The sequence below is a fragment of the Rhincodon typus genome, unplaced genomic scaffold, assembly GCF_021869965.1.
Source record: "Rhincodon typus isolate 14 unplaced genomic scaffold, sRhiTyp1.1 hic_rhity00002491, whole genome shotgun sequence".
Lineage (NCBI taxonomy): Eukaryota > Metazoa > Chordata > Chondrichthyes > Orectolobiformes > Rhincodontidae > Rhincodon > Rhincodon typus.
Genome location: NW_025968129.1, coordinates 1 through 25,000, shown reverse-complemented (window position 1 = coordinate 25,000; position 25,000 = coordinate 1). Strand labels below are relative to the sequence as shown.

Here is a 25,000-nt window from a genome sequence, read left to right as displayed (position 1 = left end):
ACTACAGTGGCTCAAGTACGCATCACATTACCATCATCTAAAGTACATTTAGGGATAAAGAATAAATGCTGGCCTAGCCAGAATTAATCATGTTTTGTGAAAAAATAAAAAAATTATCATTCATAATCTTGATAGGAGAGGGTTGTGAGCCCAGTGTCCCAATGCTGCAATCTGTTTTGCAAATGAAGATTTTAGAATTAGACCAGCTAGATTGGTTTGATATGGTCCCCACCAGCTCAGAGGAGTGGTAAACCATAGGACACCCATGATCTGGAGTCTGAAATTTATTGACAGGTAAGTTTAAAGCAGTTGCCAACTTCACATGTTACAATAAAATGCTGCATAAGTTATGAATTAAAACAGTGTCTACGGATTGAACTTTGCTCTGAAATCTTACATGATCATTAAGTTGACCTTTAGCTACATGAGAGTACCTTATCCACTTGAATAAAATGATCTTCCACACCGAAAAATATTGAAATTCAGACTTGATTGCATAAATTGTCCCTTTTGCTTTAATTGTTTCAAGAAATTTCAGTTGAGACATTTGTTTCCCTTATTCAAAGCTTGCTTTTTCAAAAAAACATTATGAGCCCTTGATAGGGTTATGTTTTTAATGGTTTTTAATGAATTTAGAATGGTTGTTTACTTTGTTTTATAACTGCCTAATCAGAGAGGTTTCAGAAATGCATTTTGAATGATTATTTATTTTGACTGAGTGAGTAGGCAATGAGGTGTTGAATGTTATAATGAGGGTGATAGGAAATGAGGAGGGTGAAACGGTATGAGGGTCATAGACATGTTTAGGATTGGGGGATAAAAAGCTATGGGGATATAAAGATGACAAGGGATAAGGGGATGCCTGGGATGTTTGAAGAATGGTATGGTGATGAGGTGTCTTAGGGGTAAGGGCCTTAACACTCCTCTCCGGAAGTGGGCCAATTCCTGAAAACCCTTTTAACCTATCTGCTTTGGTATCCACCAGCTTCCATTTCCACATTATGCCTGCTTATGTTTTTCAAGTTACGAAAATAGCAATAGTAGAAAATTGTAGCTGAAAAGAAACTAAAAAGTAAATGCAGTGAACAAACCTCAAATTCAACAAGGGGAGGACGGAATACCAAATCTTGATAACTTAGTATCATGTCTACAAGAAACATTGGTACAAACACTTGTTCAGTCTGGAGTTCTTCATCCTCAAGTTCTTCATCCTCAAGATCTTCATGCTGGAAATCTTCAACTGTTGCAACGCTGAGTATGGGAGTTTGTGCAAATGACTAAGAAAGATAAGGTGAATACATAAATATAAAACTATTTTACTGTTAAAATAATTTCCAAAAATGGATCTCTTCTGAAAACCTCAGAAGTAATATTTATTTCACTATGAGTATAATTGGAATCTAAGATGTGACACCTTCTGTGTTGTCAAAGTACATTTAACAGTGAAGTGCATCGCAATAGTATGTGAAAACTCAACAGCCACTGGTGTGATCCTCATATCTGATGATATATCATGGAAAACACCATGAAAACACCAAGATCAAAGCTCAATAAGCTTGACCACACAAAGAATAATATTTTCAAAAATTATTGTTCTTCCACTTTAAAAAAATACACCAAATGTTGTGTGTCTCTCCACCTTTTTTTCCAATTCAGTTTCCTTTTCAGCCTCCATTGTGCTCCAAATTCTAATGAGCTCTTCGTCTGGAGTGCGCTTCAGCTTCTCTGTCAAGTGATTGAATAAGATTGTGATGGAATTCACTGTGAGGACATGCAGTGTGTTCACTATGAGGTAATCAGTAAGGCGGATGAAGCTACAAAGGAGAAATAAAGAAGTATTGTACATTTAACTTGAATCATTAATGAGAATTAAAACAGGGCTTTTATACGTTTCCACTAACCAGGTTAGTCTCCTGCAGTGAGACCTCTTGTTTGCTTGTCCTGTGTAATTTATTTTGTCAGATGTCTCCGTAAGAATTTCAGTAGCAATAGTAGAATGCACAGCACTATTCTCACCAATGCCTGTAAGTAGATAATTTTTTTCTTATGCAGCAATATCCATAATCAGAAAAGTCATACATGAAAAAGCAAGCAACATTTTTCAAAGTAGTATAAATAGATAAGCATTCATACACAGAATAACTGTAAATTTTATATGAAATGGTCATGTTCATTAAAATATCCACTAGTTTATTTATGGAGCATACACTTTAATGGAAAAAAAGCTCTCAGAGACTGTCCAAAGGACTTAAAGTAATATGAACTCAAATTTTTGTAGGGGACATGAGAACCACAATTTTAAAAGGCTGTCAAACTTCCAGTGAAACACACGTTCAGTATCAATAAACACACTTGCACATTGCATTTGGATCAGTACCTGCACTCTGCATCTCAGACAAATAGTCATCTGGTATATATCCAGCTTCCAGTAAGGCTGTGCAACAGGCAATCTTAACCGTTTGTTGTGCAATTTTCCTGAACTGAGCCAGACGTTCAGCACCCTGTAGAACAAAAAAGAATATACTTTAATGGGTTCCAGGATTCCTTGTATGGAAAATAAAACTTTACCTGAAAAAATTCATGGTTCAAATTTTCATCAACAGACAATGAACCGTATTGTACAGTTTAAGCACTTAAAATTACAACATATCAACAGGTCACCCACATGCAGTAGTTCAGGTCTGTTGTATGTTTTTATATGTTATCCCTTTCTTCCTGCCCTTTCTCCATCAGGATATATTGAGAGAGCAGCAAAACGTATTGGATCGACACTTTGCAAATAGTTACAAATGGTTGTAAAAACTTTGAAACTATGATTGCGAAGTTCGTCATTATGAGGCCCTATATAGTTGAAGGAGAGTAAACATAGTTAATAGGTTTTACAAATAAGTGTGCTTTTATCACACTGCAATAGACATTTAAAACTTTGTTTCATGTAACTTTATTTTATCTCATCTCTTCGCGGGTCTTGAAGTTTGCCCACAGTGGACAAATTAGTATCGTAGGTGAAATGGAAACTACTTATATGTAGGTCACATGGGTTGGTAGGAGTTAGCACTAAGTTAATCTAAGATCTATAAAGAGCCACGGGGTAGCTACAGGGACTATCCTGGTACTAACTGAATAAGGCATTTTGGGGTGGTGCAGAACATGAGGTGGCATGGGATGATATAGATGAGGCATGGGAGTGGGGTTGAAGGGGTTTGAGGGGTGAAGGTTGGAGAGGTTTTTTTAAAATCAATTTTTGTATGTAATGCTAGAGCTCTGAGGCAGCCTTTGCACCTAGCTCACCTCCACAGCTATCAGCCTCATCATCACTTCTGGGATTTCCTGCTGCGACATTCAAGTGGCCAATTATAGAAGTCAGGTTTTCAAGACTGAGAATTCTCCCAAATTTGCATAGCTGAATAGCAATTAAAAGTACTGGGTTACATCCTAATCCACATCACTCCTCTTAAGGCAATCATATGATCAGTTGCTACAATCAGAACACCTCATGATGAAAAACTGAAGTCAGTACCTCATAACTTATTCTCCAAACATCAATTCAAAATAACAACCCATGAGACTTTGATACTGAGTTTGAAAGATTCACTAAGTACCAATGAACATAGGCAACTGGAAACGGCAAGGAAGTTCCAATAAATCAATCCACAATGTCTAAGCCATAATAGTTCCCAGTCATTAAATTCTTCCTTACTGCTTGCAAGGATGACAGCACTGAGACCAGCAAAAATGACCCAGAAACTTGTAAATACTGATAGAAGCCGAGGGGAGGGAGGGAAAAACATTATGAGAATGATTCCAGAGATGAGGCATTTCTGTCAGATGGATTGATTGGAAAAGCAGGAGTTATTTTTCATGGAGCAGAGAAAATTGAGAAGCAACTTAATGAAGTGTTCAACCTCTTCAGTAATCAAGAGAGAGAAACCAGAGAGGCAGTTTCTGTTGACAGAGGGGCTGATGATCATAATGCTCCAATTTAAAGTGATTAGCAAAAGAACAATAGGATGTTCCTTTTTATGCAGCAAGTTATTAAGATATTCAACGTGCTGCCTGAAAGGGTGGAGGCAGATACAACTGAAGTTTTCTCAAGGGAATTGAAGAAGCACCTGAAGAGAAGGAAAATGCAATGGAACGTGATTATTCATTCTTACTGCTTCAAAATTGTTTAAATTCTGCATTTTCTAAATATTGCTTTCTTCTATTTGCTTTCAAGATTTAATAATTCTACAACCAATAAATGGTGAGGGTTGTGTAGCTTACAATTACGCACTAAATTAAGAATGTTTTAAACTTACCTTAAAGTCTCTTCAAACTTTTCAACTCTAAAATAGCCACATTGCAATTTTTTTTGTCTGCAAGTCTTTGAACTCTATGAAAGTCCTGCAGCACAATCTTTTAAATAAAGAATAAACTCTGTATTCTGGCAATACTGTAGTTATTTACTTTTAAGCTTTAAATCCTCTTAAATAGCTATGCTACATTACTGTACTGCTTGCTGAGGATTTTCCCATTTTTTAATGACAAAAATAATGGAAGTTTTCCCCTCTCTAAGGCATATGTGGAGTTTTCCCACTTTTTCGTGGTAATATGGATGCTTTCCTCCTTTTCACGGCCAAAAACATAATGTACATCCCTTGCAAAAGTACTTAAATAATTTTTGTGCTTATTATCTTCTGTTAGACTCTGTGTTCAAAATCTTTTAAATTGCCCTTTAGTTACATTTAATGTACTCTGTGACTGAGTATAAATTTAGTCTCTGGCCCTTGCTCTCTCTGCATGGCCAGAACTCCATAGTGAACTCTCAGGATTGGAGGTAGCCCAATAAGGGAGGGCCAATGGATTCCAGAGTGAAGCAATCAGGGGCTTTGAGCAGGAGGCATTTGGCACCTCAAGAAGTGGTGTTCTGTAAGACGAGGGGAGTTGGTTTCATGGTATAAGCAGATAACAAGAAAGAGGGATACTATTTTCCTGGGAAGTGGGCATTATGGCCAAAGGACATTGCTCAAAGATGTTATGACCCTCCTTCCTGCTGTGTCAAATACTTTCAGGGAAAAACAGGAATTTCATTCTTGCCCACCTGCCCATATCACCTGCATTATGGTATGTGCAGTGTAATGCTGGAGTTTCTGAACAACTGAAATGATCCTTGATTTTAGCATCCATCCACCCTCTGTATTATGGGAGTGTATTTGGGGGTGATTGACAAGGCTAGCAACCTGACCTGAATGATATGTCCATCATCTTTTCCACCCTGGCTGAAAAACACACCTGGTAAGGACGTGTGTTATCAAGCCCATTGTTTCTGCATTCACTCTAACAAAATCTTCCATAATTTTAAATGCCTCTGTTAGGTCATCCAGCAGAACTCTTCAATATGATCTAACCAAGGTTCAATTCAGGTTTTGCATTACCAGCAGGTTTTCTGACCATTATTTCATTGTTCTTTATAAGATCTTAAGTGTAAATTACCTTTCATTCTTCCATGTCTGAAAATACGAACTTTAATTCAAAAATAGTTCACTGAATCTGAAGTATTTTGGACTGAAGATCTGAAAGATGCTGTATTATTATTTATTCTTTACTTCCACATGTATCTGTTCTACCAGTGAGTACATGAGTTCCTTTTTCATCCAATTTAGCCAGTTCTGTGATAGATCCCATATTCACCAGACATGGCAGCAATACCAAGCAAAGCAGAAGCCTCTTCTGACACAATCTCACTGTCAATACATTTGCTTCAACAATATTCCTTCCTGACTTTAGTAGATGTTTGGTAAGTAATTTGAAGATTGTCACACTGGACTTCCTAGTCCTAAAGCTGCTTGCTAATCATTCAAACTCCTTTTACATGTGTTTGTTAATTTTCTTTTTATATTGCTGATTCCATTGTGGAAAATAAAGACTAACTGGCCCCGTTCCCATACCATAGTATTTCTTAGTCTTTCTAAAATGGCCCCTGTCCAGAAAGCTGGGAGCCAAAACTGACTCCAACTGATCTGGACTTCAAAGAAAATTAGTTACATGTTGTTTGTGAAAAAATATTTCAAAGGTGTTATACATTACCTCATCAAGTTGTCGAAATTGAACTGTCTTAAACTCTTCCAGTGTGTACGTGTGTCCTTTCTTAATGTCACACAATGCCATGTCGCCAATGCGATAACACATGTCTCTGATGTTCAGAAGAGCAGGCCTCAAAGACTTGATAGAGGAAAAGCACAAGATATTACAAGCCCATAATAAAATTAGCAGCCATTATTTTAAAGTTTCCCATGTAGTTATATAGTAGGCAGCTAATTTAGATTGCGCATAATTTTGTTTATTTTTAATACAGTAACTGCAATCAGGCTGTGTAAAAGATATGAAGAGATTCTTTTATGAAAACTGCAAAAACAAACATTGTTTTTCTCTGTAGTTTGATATCTGAAGGTGTTGCGCGTTAATATACATAGCATGAATACAGTCATTAATAAATGTGGCAATGATAAAAATGATTGCATTTATACAATTATATCATAGCAAAGAAACCCAAGGTGCCTCACAGAGGTAAAAGGAGAAATAAGAATGTTAAGTCAGCAGAAAATATCAGAAACAATAACACAAAGTTTAATCAAATTGGTGGACTATAAAAATAGTCCCAAATCATGGCAGAATGATGAAATTTGAGGTGGGAATTTTAGAGTAGAACCTGGGCAGTTAAAGAAAGAGCCACAAAAATTGGTGTCAAGAGAACACTGAATTCTACCCAACGTGTGTATGCTGGCTCTCTACAAGAGCAACTCAGCTGGTCCCACTCCCCACCTTTATGCCTTGGCTCTCAACTTTTTCAATTCAGATAGTTATCCAAATCTTCTTTGAAAGTCTTGGTTAAATTTACTTTCACTATACTGTCTGGCACTAAATTTCAAACCTTAATCAGTTTCTGTGTTTTTTTAAAAAAAGTTTTTTTCCCCCCAATGTTTTCTTTGCTTCTTTTACCAATTACCTTAAATCAGTATCCTCTGGGGATTAACCCTTTCATCATGAGATTTCCCTGACTACTCTTGCCAGGTCCCTAATGATTTTGAATATCTTGAACCTTCTCTTCTCAATGTAGAATAGTAAGTCCCAGTTTCCCAATATGTGCACATTCCTGAAATCATTTTCGTATTCTTTCCTACATTTTCTCTACGTCACATACTTCTTAAACTGTGGTGCCCAGAAGAGAACACATAATCTAATTAAAGATGAACCAGTGTTTTATAACAATTATTCCTTTGCACTGTTTGCCTTACTTATAAGACCCAGAATGAGATCTTTAAAATTATCAAGTAATTGATAGGGTAGACATTAGAAAGCATGTTTCCATTTAGAAACTGTTGAAAGACTAGGGACCATAATTACAAGGTAGCAACTAATGATCCCAAGAAAGAAGTTCTGTACTCAGAGACTGGCAAGAAATTAAAACTCACTACCACGTGGACTGGTTACAGTCAATTGCATAGATGTATTTAAGAGATGTTGGAAAATTTCATGAAGGAGGAAGCAGTAAGAGGCTTTATTGATAGGCTGAGATGAAATGGGAGGTGTGGCAAGAACACTCACACTGGCGCAGGACTGAACAGGCCGATGTTAGATTTCTGTATAATTCATTGAGGCTACAAGTAGTCTATATTGCTATGTTGTGAAATATTGCTCATCATACAGTCAGCATATCTAGACTACAGATGCTTTAAAAATGATAACACTGTAATAAAATTTGATTTATAACTCACAGAGTTCACTATGAACAAATTATCTTGCAACGCTCTGCGACAGCTGTTGATCTTCTTGGAACGTACATTTTTTCGCCACACTGTAAAAGCTTTCCATTTCCGAAAAAGTGCAAAAACTGGAATCTGAATAAGTTGCTTATGGTACAAATATTCTTGTTCCCAACGGTCCAGTTCTATGAAATCGATGTCTTCATTATTCATATGTAGAACTCCATTCTGGCTAATTGTATAATAATCATTCTGGTTGATATCGTCATAGGCAACAACACTAAAAAAAATTGAGTTCAGCATAAAGATATTAGCAATTGACTGTTTTGTTCATATTTTAGATTTTTACAATTGTTATTAAGGTTGATCAGATTACGGGAGACAAAGTACAAATTGAAATATACATTGAAAGAAGGCAGGTTAAATTTTTAGATGAAACTCTTCCTCAGAACTCCAAAACAGTAATTGACATTTCAGATAGTATTCGATCTGCTACGAAGTAACAGCATATTTCACTTAATTTTACATTCTTTTCAAGTTGATTCTCCTTCTTTTACAAATTCGTATTTTGAGTAGTGCCAAAAAAGTCACATTTTATTAAATCATCTCGGACTCATCAAGACAGTTCACAAAAAATACCAAAGTAAAAGGGAAATGACGTTATATTGTATGAGAGGAGATTGCTGATTAATAGACACATTCCCATTAAGAATTCATCAGTCAGTAATGACAGATGGGTAGCTAGCAAGATTTGTTTAAATTTTAAACCAGGCACGTCGACTGTGTTTAGCTGTCACCAACTTTGTTGAGTTGAAACAGGCAGTGTGTCTATGTTCTTTCTGTTTCTCAAGAAAGAAATCCAGTGTATTAACATATGTCACTTTCAGTGCATTCGTGTACCACAATGCAAGCCAGACTGACAATCCTAACATGGTTGTCAGCATAATTCTTTGCACACACAATTATTTAACAAGTATTATCCAATCACAGAGCTCCGTCCAAAGGTGAACACTAACAATTCTTAGAAATGTGGGCTGTTTCACTGTGGTCACTATCATGCTTACTGCAATCAGCCACAAGCATATGTTATTTGACACAATATACTGGTCTTTGGGATATATTGCCCGCATAGCTACCTAATACCCAGTGACTAGATTTGTATTTCACATTCTTAGGTGCCATTCTGCCAAGACCTCTGAAAATACTGGTCTAGAACTGGTTCATAGGAAACCTACAAAAGTATATGACAGATTATCTTTTCAATATTCCCTGCTCATTACAGAAAGCACTTCATTTAATTTTCCTGAGATAATAGGAACTGCAGATGCTGGAGAATCTGAGATAACAAGGTGTAGAGCTGAATGAACACAGCAGGCCAAGCAGCATCAGACGAGCAGGAAAGCTGAAAAGCAGGAAAGCTGACATTTCGGGCCTAGACCCTTCTTCAGAAAACGGGTCTAGGCCCGAAACGTCAGCTTTCCTGCTCCTCTGATGCTGCTTGGCCTGCTGTGTTCATCCAGCTCTACATCATGTTACCTCATATAATTTTCCTGACAGGATAGCTATTTGAAAGGTTGTCCCTCATTCAAGATCCTTTCACTATTAAACAGAATCACTTAAAATAAGTTAATAGACACAATGAAAATCAAACTATTCATGAAATAGCAATTCCCCAAAATTGTTTTCTTTCTGAAACAGATATTTATAGTGGTGTTGCAGAAACCAAATTCAACATGGCTTGTTTTACACTGCACAATAGGTGTTAAACTTCTGAATCTCACACAGTAAATGGATGGCAGCATGATGATGATGGTAGTCTTGGACCACATTTGCAAAACGCATTAGGCTCCACAAATATGCAGGTCAAGATTCTACTCCAAGTACAGGAAACCCAAAGCAAAATTGGAGTGGAAATATGTACAGACTTCCTTACATATGATCAGCCTCATTGTACCAGTTCTTAAGTGAGCTGTCTAAAAAGTATTCAAGACATGCACAAAAAAAGACACCAAGAAACTTTTGGTACTCGTTTTTATTGTTGTGAGCCTAGGAGAGGTTGGAGTGCTCCTCCCGGCCGTGTAAAAACTCCGATCAGTTGACTTTGGATCACTACTGGTGCCTTAAAACTCTTCCCTACAAAGTGGCTCTGTGATTGCTGGTCAATTTCTTAGCATTGACGGCTTCAGTCTGAAATGAAGAGGATTTGCTCAGCCAAATTTTCAACTGCTCTTGATACAACTAACACTCCTTCCCTCACAGTTAAGCAATAGTTTTACATATGTAAGAAAGCCATACTTGATACCACTATTAAACAGGAACACGATTGCAGCAAAACAATTACAGAAGTAACAATGCTCAATGTCAAAAAGAAAGCCAGATTAGGAGCGAACACCAAAAATGGCAACAAAAAAATCTTTCAATCTTTAAGAAAGCTTAAAGAAAGATAAAGAGATGAAGTTTCAGGAAGTAAGGTGCAGAAATAGAATGTACTAGGCTAAAGTGTGGGAGAACTCAGCGGAGATCAAATTTAGAGGAATGGATAGTTTTTAGGGACTGAACCATAGGACTGAAAATGGATGTGGATTTGGCACCTAAGAATCTGGATATGGATCCAGCAAGTGTGGACGAGGTTGACAATGCTATGGAGGAAAGTTAAGATGAGGGCAAGAGTTTAAATCTGAAATATTAGGGCACTGTAAGCCAATATGGCTGAACAAGGATAGCCATGTTGTGTGAGCTGAGCTTTCTGCAGGATAGGATACAGACAGGAGAGTTTGAACCAGATCAAGTTTAATGGGATAGATACTGAGAGATTGTCACAGCATAGAAATACTCAAGACTAATTGTTAAAAGGTATACAAGAGACTTTGTACAATGTTGAACTAAAATAGGGGCAGATACTGGCAATTTATTTAGTCAGAAGTGAATAGACCAGGAGACGAAAATTTTATGAAGCTGGAAGCTTGGGATGTAGCCCAAGATAATGGCCAGAAAAGGTAATATTTCAGTAATATGGAAGTGAGGTTTGTGAACTGGTATAGCCTTTACATGTCTAGTTGAAGGAATTCAAGTCTCAGCCAATACTGAACAATGGACAAGTCATCTGACATGATAAAGGTAGTAGATGCTTCAAAATAATTGAAGATATACAGCTGGACATCATTGGTATGCACCTGGAAGGTGACCTCATGTGTAAACAATGGATTGTTAGGAGATCCTGCAAGTGGGAAAAGAAATTGCTACTTAGATGTAATCTCAGTTGATGCATAATTACTTGAGAACAATGAAGGCTGCAGAGAAACTGAAAAGCATAATAGAATAATGCACACTCACAATAATCACAAAGAATACAATTTGTGACTTTGAGGCTATTGAGACAAATTTCTGTAAGTAGCTGTGGGGGAAATAGGTATGAATCTGATGGTAACAGGGACTTGACAGGAAGGGAGACACAGCCATTGTTATTGAGTAAATGGGGCATCTAAGGGAGGACTTTTGAAATTAAATATCAGAAAATGGGGAAAAGTGTAAAAGTCTCCCTCTGCTAAAATGGAGTGTTCAAATTTACCTCTGCAAATAAAAGGTTGACTTTAGGCCTTATGACATGCAATGGATTAACTTGGAAATACTGTATGATGAAATGTACAATATTGTATTTCATTTCAAACAATGGAACTTGCAGCATTAATTACATGTTCAATGTTCAAAGCATACTGACACACCGCAACACAAAACTAGAACTTTTGTTTATTAGAAGCTCAATCATTGATCTCACATCCATTTTTATTCTATTACGAGCAGACTTTCGATGACATTGCTGAGTGTATGTTAGCTAAAACTCAAACAATAGAGGAGTTATTCATTGTAATATGCAGTCTATTATCAGGGCCATTTGGATATCTCTGTGTCTAAGTGAGTAAAATGTTTATGGATCTCTGCTGGCCTGGAGCAGCAGCAGGACCCTCACTCTAACCAAGAGAAAGAGAAAAAGGCTGCCTCTTGCTGCATCTTGACCCTGTTTAAAAAAGAAAACCCATCTCTCATATTCAAGGGAACATGGCAAATTCCAGGCATAGGCCAGTTACCAATATGGTCAGGAACTTCCAAACATCAAAATCAGAAATATCTGTGTCTTGGCTCTCAAGACAACTTGGTTTCAGACAACTGTAGAGGGGCCTGATCCCATTCCTTTATTCAATCATATGCTCACCAGGGATTAATTAAAACTGAATTGCTAAATTCACATTGCTCCTGTGAACCAATCACAATACAATACCAATGGCACTTACTCAACTATAGCTTAAAAATAACTACTACAGACAAACTGCACAAATCCTGCTTTAATCTTGTTTGATTTGTTCCTGCCCAGTGCCCTGTCACAGAGCTAAAAAACAAGCACATTGGTCATATAATTAATGGGTAGATGGTGATACAATAGAATTATCACAAGTTTACTGTGCAGAGAAAAAAGAAACATGCATTTCCTTATTAAATCTCTCAAATATCAAAAGACAGTTTTAATATGGAGTGTTCATGCCTCACTCCCAGACTTCAGCACGTAACCGAGGCTGACATTTGATACAATGATGGACATTTGAAATAAGGTGAAATTAAGGCCTGGTTGCTTGTTTAGATGGGTGTTAAGATTCCCAGCCCAGCCTCCATCTGAAGAATAAAAGACAAATAATTCAGTGAATTGGTCACTATTCCTTCCACCAACTAAAAGAACCAAAGATTCACTGGTCTTTTGTCATATTACGCTTTAAGCAGTACCAAGTGCAAAAAAAGAGAAAGTGATCTCCACCATAACATCTTATCTATAAATACCCTCAATGGTATAACACTAGCCTAATTTTGCACTTAAGCATCAATCTAGATTACTTGCTTTCATCTTTATCTCGGGGCTTGGCTTCAAATTACAACATTTAACTCAAAAGATGAAAATGCAATGAAACTGCTGGACAACCCTTTTTTTTGACATTAGAAACATCATGTAAACAACACAGCTTTCTTATATTGTTATAGGAATATATTGGTAGATTTAGTTTCCAAAAAATAAATACAGAAATGTTAAAGATTAAAGACTGTACCTCAAGTTATAAAAGTCATATTTAATGGAATATTTTGGAGCACTATAGTTCATGTATAAAAATCCCAGATGTTTGTTCTTCCTTATTATTGAAATAATTTTTAAAGGATCTTGCACATTTTCCCGGATAACGTCTTCCGCTGAGCTATACGTGAGTTCTGGAGGCGAAATCATTCTCATGCATGAGCTTGTCCGGCACAGAGCACCGGTAGGTTGTTTCGGTGGTGGTGGAGATGGCAGTATGCATATGTCCAGGTCAGCCTGGATGATTTAAATAATGTATTTAAAATTAAAATTGTTATATTCAATGGCAAATCAAATAAAAAGACCATTTCATTCTGAATATCTTTACGCCAACATTTAATTGATTCTGTTCTGAAGAAGGAACAAATTGCTCTTAACTTAGAAATTCTAATAATAGCATGGGAGTACAGAACCTAAACATTGCTAAGGAGAGACACAAAGTTTAAGCTTTTAGGATTGCACTTAGAGCTGACACACGGAATCAAATTTGAGAGAGAACTCCAAGTTACACAACATTAAAAGATGGTGCTTGTTAGTTGGCATGATTTGCCTGGGGATGCCAGCCAATCTTAGCTGAAAAAACCTCAATCCAAATACTGATTAATCAGGATATTGCCAGGGAATCAGTAGTCTCCACAAGCTTTTCTTGGAAAGGTGCAATGTATAAATGTATTTTTTTCTTGCCTACATAAAAATCTTTTAGGATGCACTAATGCATCAATCAACAAGCCCAACTGATCAGGGTAAATTGGTTTCCCAGTGTAATTTCTAGCAGTCAAGATTATTTATCAATATTTAGATAATAATTAGTTAACTTATGGAAACGGTCAATCCTTTTTGCATTACTCTGATCAATTAGAGTTTACCTGCTTTTTCAGAGTTCATTCAGCAAAATAAAACTGACACAGTTAGAAGTTCCTGCTGCATCTCTCTGTCAACCATGGTCCTCAAATAAAAATAAATCAGCACTCTTCCAACACTAGGTAAAGTGGTGTTCCCCAAGTTTGGTTTCTTGTGTGTCGGTCTTAATGAATCAGAGATGAAAACCTTTGTCTCTTAGTAGCCATGTTTCATGAAAAGTTCTAGTTATTTTTTCATTGAAGCTATAATCAATAAAGTCAAGTATTTAAAAACATCTGTGGGCACCTCTCTACATTAAAATAACATATTACATATTCCAGGTCTAAAACACTGGCCAATGGTACAAAATGATGATCCAATGAAGTGACTGTGTTACAAATATTTACTAGTTAGATTTTCAGTAAATAGGTTACTTGGCACATATACCTCCAAAATGCAAACAAAGTTAAATACACAAATATATTACTTCAAAGTGACATCTAACATTGGCCTTCCAAAATTCCAATGTAAATCAATTTTCTTGTTTTAAACCATCGAGGGAATTTTTTTCCCATCCAGAAGGATATAGAAGTTTTAAAATAGCAAACTTTGACAATGTACTTCTGAAGGCCCATCAAATATTTTTCTTCCTTTAAACAACTTCAAGCTACTATTGGTAAAAAAAAAACTGAATGAATGAATAATTGAATGTGTTATGGCCACACTGGACCTCCTCAAAATATTTTAAGAAGGTAGCCTAGACTCTATTCTTTTCTTATTTTAAAGGTAAATGTGAAGTGCTGTGCTCCAGATGTAATTCGATTGTTCAAACTAGTTGGCGTTAAGCAATATACAATTTATTCAAACACTATAGTTAAAATACATCAAAAGAAAGAACTTGGAACAGCTTAACTCTATTAGAAACTTAACAGAATAATAGATACAGTAACTGTAACTAATTAACTGTTCCAATATAGTTACATCTATAAACACACCCCTTGGCAAAACGACAAATTCAGAAATCAGATTTTCGCACATGCAATACTGGTTGTAGGAGGAGAAAGCCCAGCTTCTATCTGTAAATGAGGGAGGGGGAAAAGAAAAAGCTTCTACTTCTTTAAAACTCCAGCAGCTTCTGCTGAATGTGAAAGCTAAAAAAAAGCTAGAAATCCTGGTCAGAGAGAGCTAGCCACACCCAGCCAGTCTGCTTCAATTGTTCCAACTTGTAAAAACCCAAGGCCTCACATGCTGTTTCCGTTACCACAGACTGCTCTTCACCTCTCATTCATTCATTCATTCAAACTCCCTCTCCAGAGAAACCAGGACAAAATACACCTATTAAAGCCACAGCTTCATCATAATTGAATGAATTATTTTATTGTTGCATGTATTTTACAGTGAAAAAATACAGTAAAATACAGTGAAAAGCTTCCACTGTCACCATGATTCTGGCACCATTTTGAATAGTCTAATAAAAAAAAAATCTAGCTTAAGGAATGTCCATAACCTTCTGCCACTGCTTTACCACCACCATTGCCGGACCCAATCAACAAAGTTGCTGTTCCTCAGGTGCCATCTTTCGCTGCTGGGCCTACATCACAAACATCAACTCCGATGTAGCAGCTGTGCAGTGCAATTTACAAAAGGAAAAAGTTAAATCAAGTACATATACTGGACCATCTCCGATACCTCTCTCTCCTTCCTGGACCTCTGTGTTTCCATCTCTGGCAACCACCTAGAAACCAATATCTATTTCAAGCCTACCGACTCCCACAGCTACCTAGAACACACCTCCACTCATCCACCTTCCTGCAAAAAAATGCCATCCCCTATTCCCAATTCCTTCGCCTCCGCCGCATCTGCTCCCGAGATGAGGCATTCCACTCCCAGACATCCCAGATGTCCTCGTTTTTCAAAGACCGCAACTTCCCCTCCACAGTGGTTGAAAAAGCCCTCGACCGCATCTCTCGCGTTTCCTGCAACTCATCCCTCACACCCCTTCCCCGCAATAACAACAAAAACAGAATCCCCCTCGTTCTCACGTACCACCCCACCAACCTCCAGATGCAACGCATCATCCTCCGTCACTTCCGCCATCTGCAATCTCACCCCACAACCAAGGACATTTTTCCCTCCCCACCCTTATCTGCCTTCCGGAGGGACCGCTCTCTCCGTGACTCCCTTGTCCGTTCCACACTCCCCACTAGCCCCACCACCCCTGGCACTTTTTCCTGCAACCGCAGAAAGTGCTACGCCTGCCCCTACACTTCCCCCCTCACCCCCATCCCAGGCCCCAAGAAAACCTTCCACATTAAACAGATGTTCACCTGCACATCTGCTAATGTGGTATACTGTATCTGCTGTTCCCGATGTGGCCTCCTCTACATCGGGGAAACCAAGCGGAGGCTTGAAGAACGTTTTGTGGAACTCCTACGCTCGGTTCGGGACAAACAACTGCACCTCCCAGTCACGAACTACTTCAACTTCCCCTCCCACTCCTTGGACGACATGTCCATCCTGGGTCTCCTTCAGTGCCACAACGATGCCACCTGAAGGTTGCAGGAACAGCAGCTCATATTTTCCTTAGGAACCCTGCGGCCCAATGGTATCAATGTGGACTTCACAAGCTTCAAACTCCCGACCGCATCCCAAAACTAGCCCAGCTCGTCCCCGCCTCCCTAACCTGTCTGTCTTTTCTCCCATCTATCCACTCCTCCAACCTCAAACCCCACCCCCACCTCTTTGACCTGTCCGTCTTTCCTTGATTGACCAAACCCCATCCTAAATCCCCACCTACACTCACATTTACTGGCTCCATCCCCGCCTCCTTGACCTGTCCATCTCCTCTCCACCTACTTGCTCCTTTATCCATCGTCCATCCACCTCCCCCTCTGTCTCTACTTATTTCAGAATCCCCTTCCCCTCCCCCACTTCTGAAGAAGGGTCCAGACCCAAAACGTCAGCTTTCCTGCTCCTCTGATGCTGCTTGGCCTGCTGTGTTCATCCAGCCGTACACCTTGTTATCTACGTACAATTATAATTTTGTTCAAACCTGTTTCTTCTTCACATCAGGTGACAGTTTTGGTAGTCGTTGGATAGGCTGGCTGGTTAAATCTAAAGACTCATGTCGTGACCGCTTTGATGGCTGCCATCCTAATTTTATCAGTTGCTCTCTATTCTTTGCAAAAATATATTCTGGCTGATTTTTGTCTTGGTGCCTCTTGAGGATAGGCTGTCAAAATATTGAAGGAACTTTTATTAGTGAGAAAGGAAAATGCACCAAAATTCATATTGTAGAAACATCAATATATAAGTCAGGAGATTATATGGAAACTCATTAATAAATATATCATAAAATTACACCTAATGGATTATAAATACAAATTTTTTTCAAGTTATTTCAACACTACCTTATTATCAATTTTTAGCGAGCCCACATTGCTGTAAGATTTTTGCCTACTAACAACATTCCCATGGGACGTTTTATGTCATCCTGAATAATCAGATGACATTTCAGTTTCATTTCTCAATGGAAAGATAGCACTTCCAAACTGCACAGCTACCTCATGAACACACCAGATTATGCAGTCAATTCCTTGGAAATGCAACTTCGCATGGTGTTCAAACATGCAAGTAATGAAGTAGAAAGCGCAGTGTAAATCATATAGGCTCAAAGAACTAAAGGGCCTCATCTGAACTGTATGATTCTATGAAATATTCTCTCAATTAGTGACTGGAATTTTTGGTCATTGTTAGATGTCACTTTCCAATGAGAGTCCAAGGTGTGGGGCAGTTTCAGGTAACTTTTATAGCAGTTTTATTTTCAGTACAGCTTCATTTCTCCGGAGCAATAAGGCATACAAAGTGCTTCAGAATGTCTTAACTTATATAGTTCAAACTTATAGTACACATGCCCCTTTTACTATTGACCAGTGGCCATTACAGAAACTTGGGTAACTCAGGGACAGGAATGGTTGCTGGAAGTTCCAGGATTTAGGTGCTTTAAAAGAAATAGGGAGGGTGATAAAAGAGGCAGGGGAGTGGCATCGCTAGTCAAGGCTAGTATAGCAGCTACTGAAAGGCACTCCGAGAATGATATGTCTACAGAGTCAGTTTGGGTTGAGGTCAGGAACAAGAAAGGAGCAATCACTTTGTTGGGGGTTTTTTACAGACCCCCAAATAATTGACGAGGGTAGAGCAGTGGATGTGGTATACATGGATTTAAGTAAGGTGTTTGATAAGGTTCCCCATGGTAGGCTCATGCAGAAAGTAAGGTGGCATGGGATAGGGGGAAATGTGACAGATTGCATTCAGAACTGGCTGACCCTTAGAAGATAAAGGTGGTCGTGGACAGAAAATATTCAACATGGTGCTCAGTTACGAGTGGTATACCACAAGGATCTGTTCTGGGTCCTCTTCTATTTGTGATTTTTGTAAATGATTTGGATGTAGGAGTGAAAGGGTGGATTAGTAAGTTCGCAGACGATACGAAGGTGGGTCGAGTTGTGGATAGTGCGAAGGTCTGTTCTAGGTTACAAAGGGACATTGACAGGATGCAGAGCTGGGCTGAGAAGTGGCAGATGGAGTTTAACCTTGAAAAGTGTGAGGTGATTCATTTTGGAAGGACAAACTTGAAAGCAGAATACAGGGTTAACGGAAAGATTCTTGGCAGTGTGGAGGAACAGAAGGATCTTGGGGTTCATGTCCACAGTTCCCTGAAAGCTGCCACCCAGGTGGATAGAGTTGTTAAGAAGGCATATGGTGTGTTAGCTTTCATTAATAGAGGAATTGAGTTCAAGAGCCGTGAAATTATGCTCCAATATGCAAAACCCTGGTTCGGCCACATCTGGAGTATTGTGTCCAGTTCTGGTCACCTCATTACAGGAAAGATGTGGAAGTGTTGCAAAAGGGGCAGAGGAGATTTACCAGGAATGGAGGGAAGGTCTTACGAGGAAAGGTTGAGAGCGCTAAGGCTTTTCTCTTTAGAACGATGAAGGATGAGAGGTGACTCAATAGAGGTGTACAAAATTATCAGAGGTATAGATAGAGTGGACAGCCAGAGACTTTTTCCTAGGATGGAGGTAGCTATTACGAGGGGGCATAGTTTTAAAGCGAGTAGAGGTAGATATAGGGGAGATATCATAGGTAGGTTCTTCACTCAGAGAGTGGTAGATACGTGGAATGCATTGCCGGAGAGGGTTGTGGCGTCGGCCTCAATAGAGGCATTTAAGCGGCTATTAGACAGGCCTATGGATGATAGTATAAGGTAGGGGTGGAGGTTAGACAGACCTTAGGTTTAGGGTAAAAGTTCGGCACAACCTCGTGGACCAAAGGGCCTGTACTATCCTCTGTCCGCGGCGCCAAGTTGCTCTGGTACAGCATCTTATACAGTTCAATGTTGCCTCAGCAATTTACTTGCTGTCGTGTAAACAGTCATGGTTGGCTTATCCCTCTCTTCAAATCTTTCAGTAAAAATATGCCCCAGTAAGGAGGAGAGTCATGAATTACCTCCTTCAATGTTTGCTACTGCTTGCTTACTGTCATTCCTTCTATCTTACCAGTTCACTTTAATTCTATCCTTATTTGGTTGCAAAGCCCTTTCTTCAAGTTAAACACAGTTGTTTTCAACCTATATTTTTTATTCTTGAACTGAATATTAAATTCTATCATGTTATGATCACTACTTTCTATGGGATCTTTTACTCTGATGTCATTCATTAAACCTGCCTCATTACCCATTTCCAAGATAGCCTGCTGCCGGTTGATTCCATGACATTTTGCTCCAGGAAACACTGGCAATTTTTTTTCAGTTTTGGGAACAACTGGCAAACCAAATGTAAATTACTACATACTTAACTAGATTAAATATGAATAGATTAATTATCAGTATTTTACCTAAATCACTGTCTTACTTTCATTATTAAAAGCCAATTTAATAATGTAGAGTATTTGCTGGCCATCTATCACCAGAAGATACTCATACTTTCTTGATATGCGCAACTGACAAGGATGTCTCCCTGCTGGCAATTTGCATATGAAGAATAAATCATTTGACATCAATTGATGAGCAATATATGATTTATATAATGGGATAAAATCCTGAGTTAAACAAATTTCTGACCATATTCTATCCGTACAGTGTCCCAAAATGCAGCATGTTTGTGACTTATGCCATACCTCATTTTGGACTTTGTAGAATTTTGTATTATCAGTTTGTGAATCTAGAATAGATTCCTAGTCTGTTTACGTTGACCATTTTCAGTGCCCACCATTTCATGAATGAGTTTTATCATGAAAAGTGCAGTCTAAAACTAAGTCAGCTGCTGAATGCAAACAATAAAAACAAATGGACAAAGTAAATTATATAGATGCTGTAAAGTTGACTAACGCACAAAAAGATATCCTTTTTTGGACAATTCTAGTTTCCAAACAGCCAGAGGTGTTAAACCCATTTATTTAGTTTAACATTTGCACGAATAGCATGCTTCTACAGGTGAATAAAGCATCTGAATGTGTGGCCAGTCATTATACTTTCCGAAGACTTGCAAAGGTTTTGAAGAGGGTGAAGAAAAGATTTGAGACAGTAGTTGCAGGCATGAAGGACTTTAGTTATGATTGGAGAAGCTAGCGTTAAAAAGAGGGTTAAGAGGAGATTCATACACAGTTTCTCCCTCCCTCTGTCTACGACTCATTTTCTGCCATTCATTTCACTGCTTCTGCCCACTTGACACTCCCTTCACCATCAACTCCACTCCCAAACAGCAGCACACTCCCACTCTGTGGCATCCATTCTGCTGCTCTGTCCCACTCTCCAACCCCTCACCTCCCGCCCCAACACCCTCACAACTCCTATCTGTTCACTCACATGCTTGTCATCCAGTCCACTGCTCCCTCACACTCCCCACTGTCCAATCTCTCTCACACGCCACTGCTCCCTCTCATACCTATCATCTATTCCACTGCTCTGTCACACTCCTAACTGTTTTCTGACTTCCCTTCAACTATTCTGCCAACCACTCCCATGTGAGGGGAAAAATGGCAAAAGAAATGGGAAGAAATGCTGAAAGAAATGAGCTCTAATTAGCAAAGAGAAAGGGACAGCAATGGAGTAAACAACGGGAAGCCACAAAGTTTGTGGGGACAAAGCAGAAAAAGAAGTCAGAGTGAAGATGAAAAGTAATAGGGGAAGCAGCAGAAAACTGGAAATGGTGAAGTGAGCTGGACAGCAGCAGAGAGCAAAAGGAAAACAGACAAGAGCAGCAGAAAGGGAGTAAGAACACTTTACTGTCTTTACTCAATTTCACCAATCTTAATATATGGCAGTTGCCTGGGGTACTGCCATCAGTGATATCACAGGTATTGACAGTGCGCTGGGAGCGGGTTCTGTAGTTGCAGCATCAGCAAACACAACCCACTGCCCTTACATTAATGACATGAAATGAACTGGCGCCTACCAATGGTTGCAGTTGAACGGGCTGCTCCCGTGCTATTCTTTTTTCCCGTGCCTTTGTATTCTGAATAAACTTCAAAGCAAGAGGATTTGGAGTGGATTGTTTTGGTGCTGTGGAGATTAGTCTCGATTGCAGTTCCGAAGGATCGATGTCTAAATTTGGAGGTGTAAGACTGTCTCCAACTTTCTTCCTTTTCCTTTTAATATGCAGTGGCACACATGCTGATGTATCAGGAAGGTGGAAGCTTTTGGACTGCAATAACAAATTTGAAAACATTGTAAAATACATTCAACTACAATCAATATTTAAATATTCTGTACATTTCCTTCCATTAAGTGAAAATAAAATCTTCAGGTGAAATGTTTTCAACATATTTATTGGATAATCAGAATAATTAGGGCTTTAATTTTCACAGTGGAAAGTCTTTCCACCTAATAAGCAGGAACAGGAAGATGAAAAGCAATGGAGATTAGATTCCATAACATCTGCTGCAAGTACACATTGCATTGAATTCGCACTGCAAATGGGCTGAAAATCCCAGCATCAGTCTGCTGTACTTAAAATGATGGCAAAAGCACATCTCCATCTGTAAATCAGAAGGAAAACTGGAGTAATAAAACCACCCGTTCAACACTTCAGTGAAATTATTGCCTTGGAATAAAGAAAGTGTAGTCATAACCCAGCAAAAAATGCATTCATTTCCTTTAAGAGAGGCTCGTTTGTCTTCATGCGAGTAACCTGTTCAAATGAAGTTGGCATAATATTTAAGACAAACATTGGTGATTACCAAAACCATTCACCCCATTAGCACATTATTGTAGGTCTTTCAACTGAATTAAAGACATTTAAATTTAATGCCTCAACTGCAGGTTACCCAGAAAAATAGGTTAAGATTTGGTTCATGGAATTCTTCAACATTTGAATGCCTGATCTCAACAAAGGCTCAGTGCTCCTCGTTGTCTTGTCAGTTCTCACTTGCAAACATGTTACAGACTATAGCCTTTTGAGAAATTTTGAGTTTGGAAATGGACATAAGCAGGATGTGGTTCCACGGATGGTTTTGAATTACATCAGATGAGGAAGACCATCACCATTCATAGCAGTAGCAATAACGTGGTGTGGTAGGATCAGTAATTCTAGTGAGAGCTGTGGCTTCACTGCCTCAACTACACAACAGTATTTCCACATGCATACAGTGACATGGCAAGTGGTTGCAGACATCTGTAGGATATTTTGACAAGAGCTGCTACCTATTCAATCTTGAGGCAGTGCACTGATGATTGCATCCAGGTCATGACTGCCCTCAATTTCTTCATCTCTGATCTCTCCCAGTCCAACAATTAAAATTTCTCATATCACTCAGTCAGCTACTCATAAATAAGGACATTCGCGAGGGTATGAAGACAGAGCTGCTTATGGTATATTGGGAAGTTTGGCTAAGGAATAGTTTGGTAAAGTCATCACAGTCTTACAAGAGCACAGGGCTGCTCTCTCAGACAGAGATCACTGGTAAAAGTAGGTTTGGAGTAAGAAGTGCATTGAAACAGGATCTACATGTTGTAAATCATAACAGAATATGAAAGGATATATCCCACAGATGATTGAAAAATCAAAGGGTGAAAGGGAAAGGAACACTTAATGACAATCACCAGGGGTAGGGTACTGAGAAAATTATTAGAACAAAATGGTTGAAAAGATCTCAGGTCCTGATGGCTTCATCCTGGAGTCTGAAAAGAAGTGGCTACTGAAATAATAGATGCAGTGGTTTTAATTTTCCACAATTCGCTACATTCTGAAATATGGCAATAAGAATTCATTTCTCTGAGAGGGTTGTTCCTTGTGGTATCAGCTTTACATTATGACTTCTGATGCTTAAGAGAATCAAGCTTGAAAATTCTATTAAGGTCATCATGATTCATTTTCTTCATCCAGGATTTGAAGGAATAGTTATGAGAAAGCAAGGATACGTTTTTCTAACAGCTTGTAAATCTCCAGCTTTCCTGTTCTGATGTCAGAGAAATTAGTGGCTTTGTCTACTATGTGTCTTTTTAATAATTACCAAGTTGTGAATATTGCTGTTTCAGGAAAGTGCTAGAATCCTTTATTAAGGAAGTCATAGCAAGATACTTACAAAACTATGATTTGATCATGCAGGGTCAATGTGACTTTGTGAAAGGAAAATCATTTTTTACTAATCTGAAATATTTTTGGATAAAGTATTATACACATTGGATAGAGAGGAACTGGTAGATGTGGTCTACTTGGATTTCCAAAACTCAGTTGATAAGATGCCACATCAAATGTTGCTGCACAAAATAACAGCACATGGTGTACAAGTAATATTTTGGCATAGATAAAGGATTGTTTAGCAACCAAGAAGCAGATCGAAGGAATAAACAGATCTTTATTGGGTTTGCAATATTTCACTGGTCACAGCAATCAATGCTAGGGCATCAATTATTTACAATTTGTGATGTGGGAACTCAATAGCTCGTGGCTATCTTGCAAATTACACCAAGATAGGTTGTAAACTAAGCTGCCAGGAGGAGATAGTGAGTCTGCAAAGGGACATAGGTTAAGAGAGACAGAGAGTGGAAAGAAAATTGACAGATAGCATACAACGTGATTAAATATGAACTTTAAATGGCAGGACTCTGAGGTACAAGGGGATCTGGGTGTCCATACACAGGACATGCATCACACATTTATGTATCACCAAATTAGTATACAGGTGCAGCAAGTGAATAGGAATACAAATGGAATGTCTTATTAAATGCAAGGGGAACAGAATGCATAAGGAGGGAAGTTAAGGGACAGAAATCTATCACCATTCCTTCACTGTCATTGGGTCAAAATCCTGGAACTCCATCCTGAACAGTTTGGTAGGTGTACCTATGCCAAAAAAAACTCCAGCAGATCAAGAAACCAGCTCACCACACCTTCTCAAGGGCAATTAATGCTGGTACAGCCAGCAAAACCCACATTACCTGAATGAATTAAAATAAAATTACTGCAACTATGCAAGGCATCAGTGAGATAACATTTGGAGAACTGTGTACAGTTTTGGTCTTGTGAGAAAAAGCAGTTCAGAGAATTTTCACTTGGCTCATTCCTAGGGTGAAAGGGTTGCCTAATGAAGAAATGTTGAACGGGTTATGTCTATATCCACTGGAGTTTAGTGGAATGAAGGGTGATCTTATTGAAATATATCCAGTCTTGAGGACAAGATAAGGTGGATATCTCTAGGACACTTCCACATGTGGGGGAAGACAAAATCTAGGAGACAATGTTTATGAATAAAAGAGTCTTCACTACTAAGATAGAGACAATGAAATTTTCTTTTTTCGCAAAGAGCTGTTAGTATGGAGAATCTTCATCCTCCATAATGTTATGGATAGTGAGTCTTTAGAATTTACTGAAGGATTCATTAAATGGAATTTTGATAGACAGGGTGTCGAGCTATATGGGGTACAGACAGGAAAGTAGCAATGAAATATAACCAGATCACTCAAGATCTGATAAAATAGTGGAAGAGATTTGAAATGACCTACTCTTTAAGTCCTGACTTTCTATGTTAGGTTCTTACATTTTAAGACTACAACACTTGAGCCAATCAAGAACAGAAAGTGAATTAAGGATACATCTTCAGAATGAATAATAAGATACACTTGATAAAAGAATTACTTCGAAGTGGTACCAAGAATTCCCCAGCAATATTATTTGAGATCATGTCTGTATCAAGAACATGAGAGGATATTTTAAGCAATCCTACCTATGCAGGGGCGGTGAGTGGGGGGGGGGGGGGGGGGAGGGGGGGGGGGGGGAGGGAAGGCGAGAGGGGCGCGGGCAGG

At 38.6% G+C, this 25,000-nt stretch overlaps 1 protein-coding gene across 1 annotated transcript; it reads right to left on the bottom strand.

The window, feature by feature from the left end:
• Positions 1-1,091: 1,091 nt before the first annotated feature.
• LOC109922700 (dynein axonemal heavy chain 6-like) lies at positions 1,092-21,401 on the bottom strand (the record flags this gene model as incomplete). The annotated part of the gene is made up of 9 exons (XM_048593208.1): positions 1,092-1,277; positions 1,640-1,814; positions 1,902-2,022; positions 2,378-2,501; positions 6,070-6,204; positions 7,758-8,025; positions 12,836-13,095; positions 16,751-16,930; positions 21,153-21,401. Coding segments are annotated over 9 exons (1,698 nt in total), but the record flags the coding sequence as incomplete, so codon positions are not given.
• Positions 21,402-25,000: the final 3,599 nt, after the last annotated feature.